We start from the raw sequence: 4,297 nt of genomic DNA on the forward strand, positions 1-4,297 counted from the left end.
TGCACCAGAACCGGTTATCTATTCATTATTGAACTAAATGAGACAACGGAGGGACCTCCCTGAACTTGTACAATATATACACTCCAAATCACCCAGTCTTCCACGCAATTCCCCAAACCTCATTTCCAACCAAGGCCACTTTGTATAGAAAATCCACCCATCTTCAGTATAAGTTTCTTCCTTACCAGTTGCTCTTTGGAAGTTTAGGCTCCAATCTCAGTTAAATTCTTTGACATGGATTTGTAGAAAGTGCACAAATTGATGATTGATTGGTGCCAATTAGTTATTCTAACGTTAGCCAAACTTTCCTTGACATACAGCTTCTTTTGGCAAGTAATAAATATTTTCAAATTGTAAAGTTATAGTATAGTCGGATGTGAGAAGAGAACGCACTTGTAGCCAAGCGTGATAAGACATACTGTGGCTCAATTCATAAGTTTGGTACCTTGTCAGTCATTGATTTGTCAGTTTATAAAGTTCTTCACCTCAGCCATCCTCTTGGAGCTCTGTGAAGATGTACTGATCGAAGGGTCTTGGAGGCAATTCATGTGGTGCATTCATCCATTTTCAAGAGCTGTGTGGGTATAAAAACTGCCCCTGGTAATCCTATCCCAAGATGAACCTCTCCCACATGGTTTAGGATGACAGAGGCAAAACACGATCAGAGGGGATCAAACATTTATTTACCCTTATTAAAAGTTACAATAAAACCATGAACATCTTTAAAACAATAGCAAAATAAAAGAACCAAAGATATTGGCCAAAACATATTTACAGAGACAAATTGCAGATAAAAAGCACATTTTGTACACAACCCCAACCCCTGCATCATAAACTCTGAAATGTGAATACTACAAGACCCAGAAAGCGCAAATGTGGTTTTAGCCAGAAAATTATCAAAATGCACAAAGACGTCGCCTTTTCCACCTCCCCTGGTTTAATGTATTTTTCCTATACAGCACAAAATACTTGAAATTTGGGGGTAAAACATAGGAATGTAGAATTCAAGAAATGAGTAAGATCATTTGAAAGGTTTATGTCCATATAACAGTCATTTTGAGTGAAGGATATGGTCTGCCCTGCTCCATAACCGCTGTCAACTATTAGATCCCAAGATATAACAAATTAAAATGTTATAGGGCTGCCACGCTGTTAAAAGGATGCGTCTCCATGAATTGGGAAATTAAGTCAGTATTCCAGATTCGTTCTACATCCAATCCAAAACCTTCCCCACGCGCCAGTTCCAGTAAGTACCATGAGGGGGCACCGTAAGCCAACAGTTTCATCATGAGAGGGCCGGTGAGATTCCAATCAGCAGAGAAATGATAAAGGCAGTGAACTGGTGGCTGAATCAGCAAATGTGATATATCCTTCTTCATTTGTCTTCGTTTGTAGTTTTGTTTATAACGTTAAGAATGTGGCACGAGTCTCTCATATATACTTTAATCTTGGAAATAACGTTCAAGTAGCCGTGACGGGCACGGTCACTCTGCCTTGGGCTCGGCCTCGGATGCTGCGGGTGTCGTGACCTCTGCAGGGGTGGCAGCCTCCTCGGCGGGGGCTTCCTCTGCTGGAGGGGCTTCCTCTGCTGCTGCTGCGGCCTCACTTTCTGGGGCCAGAGTGGCCTCCTCCTTGGCCTCTGCCACAGGCTCGGTAGCCGGCGTCTCCTCTTTGGTCTCCTTGGCTGCGTGGCCATTCTCCTCTGGCTTGTCCTCCGCCGAGGGGGAGGCGGCCTCCTTGCCCTCCTCACTATTCTTCTTGGTCTTCCTCAGCGAGATGCCCTTGAACTTGAAGGAGTTCTTCAGGGAGAATTTCTTCTTCTTCTTGGCATCCTTTGCGGCCTCCCCTTCGGCCTTGACCGCATCTCCTTCAGCAGCAGGGGCGGCCTCGATGGCGTCGCCAGCACCCATCTCACCCTGTTTGGCTGGCTCGGCTATGCCATTCCCGTCTACGGCAGCTGCATCCCCATCAGGCTTGGCAGAGACATCTCCATTGGTTTTAACATGGCCGTTCTCCTGTGGACAACAGCGAGAAACCATTTACACATATGTGGAGAACAATTAAATTATCAAAATAAACTGGTATTGGGGAGAACGCTACAGCAGCCCATACCTGTATGCAATTGATTCATAAGTATACAGGCAAATGTTAGACCCAGGAAATGGTTCGTGGGATAAAAAGACAGACTGCTTTTTTCGGGAGCAAATTCAAGTAGATTGTGGTGTATGGCCAACCAAGTATAACAGGTTGTCATTGTGGACAATTATTTGACCGGGTCAAATGCACAACAAAACGCTTCATATGCACCGCACCGCTTGTTTGCATTACTCCCATCGACCACGTGGAGGCATAAGTGCTCCGCGACAACAGCAATCCGAATTTTGGAACAAAGGACTCCGATCAAATTAAGAAGCAGATTAGTTGTGCTATTCGTTGCAAAATGTCAATATCGTACATTTGTATATTTCTTGCCATTCAAATAACCCAAACGATCTAAAATGTATGTTATGTAAATTTGTGATATCAAACTTAACTATAATAATTGAATCTCCTATAATCTTTAGGCCAAAGAAAATGTAAATTAACCAGAGAATGCACCAACTGGTAGGCGTGCCGCCTCAATGAGACAGTAGACTGGCAATTGCACCCATTTTTTACAACCATCAACTACAGTAGTATAGCGAGTCATCCAGATAACGGGCATGCGAGCGGCATGTGCAATAAAACAAGGTCTGACTTTACAATTTAACGTTTTCATCTCTACAAATGAAGGAGTATATCGAAAATAGCACAACATAGTCCGAGAGCTTTTTTAAAAATATACAACGCTTTGCTGGCCCCGTGCACATTGTTCAAGCCTCGAGCAAACTCCATCTGTTGTTCGGCGAGTGGGCGATCGCTGCCAATTTATAGCGCCAACTCATGAGAGATCTAGTTGAATTAAAACTGATATTTCCATTCATGTGATAATAATTTGAGAATTTTTTAAACAGCCCCGGTGTTACTTTATTAGGTAAAAAGTTCGAGACGAATTTAACAAAGGGGTTTGGTGGTTAACCACCCAATCATGCACACATTTTTAAACAAAATACAATCTAAACATGAGGTTTTCATCCAAATATGATTTAGCTAATTATTAAGTAACGTTAAATATAATGTTCACTGGTAGGCGTGAGGTCTCGCAAGTCTGGTAACGTTAACACGTTGCCCATGCAACTCACGCTGGACGAGGGCGTTGGGTGCCAAATGTAGAAGCATGCAACTGGACTTGTCTTACCTGGCCATTTGTTTTAGCGATAGCCGGGTCGGCGACCGCTTTCCCCTCAACAGCTACTCCACCCTTGGACAACTGAGCTCCCATATTTTAGGTTTTCTAAACAAAAAAGAAAATCTAAAAGAAAAACCTCGAAGTTTCACGGTTTAAAATCCAGTACAGAGAAAGGTGGATCTTGCCAGATTTTTAAATCCGTGTTTATCCCTTTCCTTACGTTGGAAAGCAACAACAGTTTCCCAGCTTTAGTAGACAACAAACCTCGCGGCTGCTGAACTCAAATTAAAGAACGCTAAGCCTACAAGTGTGAGTATTTCAACTGTGCATCAAAATCGTAGAGGACTCCACCTAGGGGCGTGACTTCACTGACATACCCAATCTGCAACCATGGGTTGGAAATCCTCTTCCCGCCCCCTTTCAACGAGATTATTTTTTCCTTTACATATGGTATTAATATGGTGAGAATTGTATCTGTATTTACTGATTTTTCTATTACATAATTTAAAGCCCGAAGACATATTTTCAGTCAATGGCTTCTAGGTCGTTTTTTGTTGTTGCTGTGGTTCTGCTCTTTGCAGGCAAGTGCACGCTTTGAGAGAAGGGCGGAGAATCAGAAAATAACTCATGACAGGCAGAGACCCCCGAAAAAAACAAATCCGTCGTGGTCAGATTATGATGACACCTAACATCTCAGAAATGCCTTTACCTACTAGGCCTGTTGTCCAGTCTGGAAGATAGGAGGCAACTGTAGATTGTATTTTTATTTGCTCGTGTATTTCTTTTTAACTCTGCATTGTTGGGAAAGGGCTCGTAAGTAGGAATTTCTACACCTGTTGTATTCGGTGCATGTGACAAATAACATTGATTTGAACACAACACTTGTTCATATCTTGCAGTTTCCAAGCACTCTACTCCAAATTAATCAAATGAGAAAATCTTCCATATGCTTGCACTACAATACTAGACTTCACAGTGTCATTATTTATGGAATGGGTCTAACTGAGGTAAATCAAGTCCAAGATCAGT

At 42.5% G+C, this 4,297-nt stretch overlaps 1 protein-coding gene across 1 annotated transcript; it reads right to left on the reverse strand.

Annotated features, from left to right (window-relative positions):
* Window positions 1–666: 666 nt before the first annotated feature.
* Window positions 667–3,576, reverse strand: LOC118368397 (MARCKS-related protein 1-A-like). Its single transcript, XM_035752459.2, has 2 exons — window positions 3,278–3,576; window positions 667–2,015 (listed from the first exon to the last, which is right to left on the reverse strand). The coding sequence occupies exons 1-2, from the start codon at window positions 3,359–3,361 to the stop codon at window positions 1,485–1,487; spliced, it is 615 nt and encodes a 204-aa protein (XP_035608352.1). The 5' UTR covers window positions 3,362–3,576; the 3' UTR covers window positions 667–1,484.
* Window positions 3,577–4,297: the final 721 nt, after the last annotated feature.

The sequence above is a fragment of the Oncorhynchus keta genome, chromosome 35, assembly GCF_023373465.1.
Source record: "Oncorhynchus keta strain PuntledgeMale-10-30-2019 chromosome 35, Oket_V2, whole genome shotgun sequence".
NCBI lineage: Eukaryota > Metazoa > Chordata > Actinopteri > Salmoniformes > Salmonidae > Oncorhynchus > Oncorhynchus keta.

Bases quoted from the DNA above. Each gene is read 5' to 3' on its own strand.
- LOC118368397 (XM_035752459.2), bottom strand. From the start codon at position 3,361: ATGGGAGCTCAGTTGTCCAAGGGTGGAGTAGCTGTTGAGGGGAAAGCG. The intron at 2,016-3,277 runs GTAAGACAAGTC...TGTTGTCCACAG, and splicing joins TCGCTAAAACAAATGGCCAG to GAGAACGGCCATGTTAAAAC.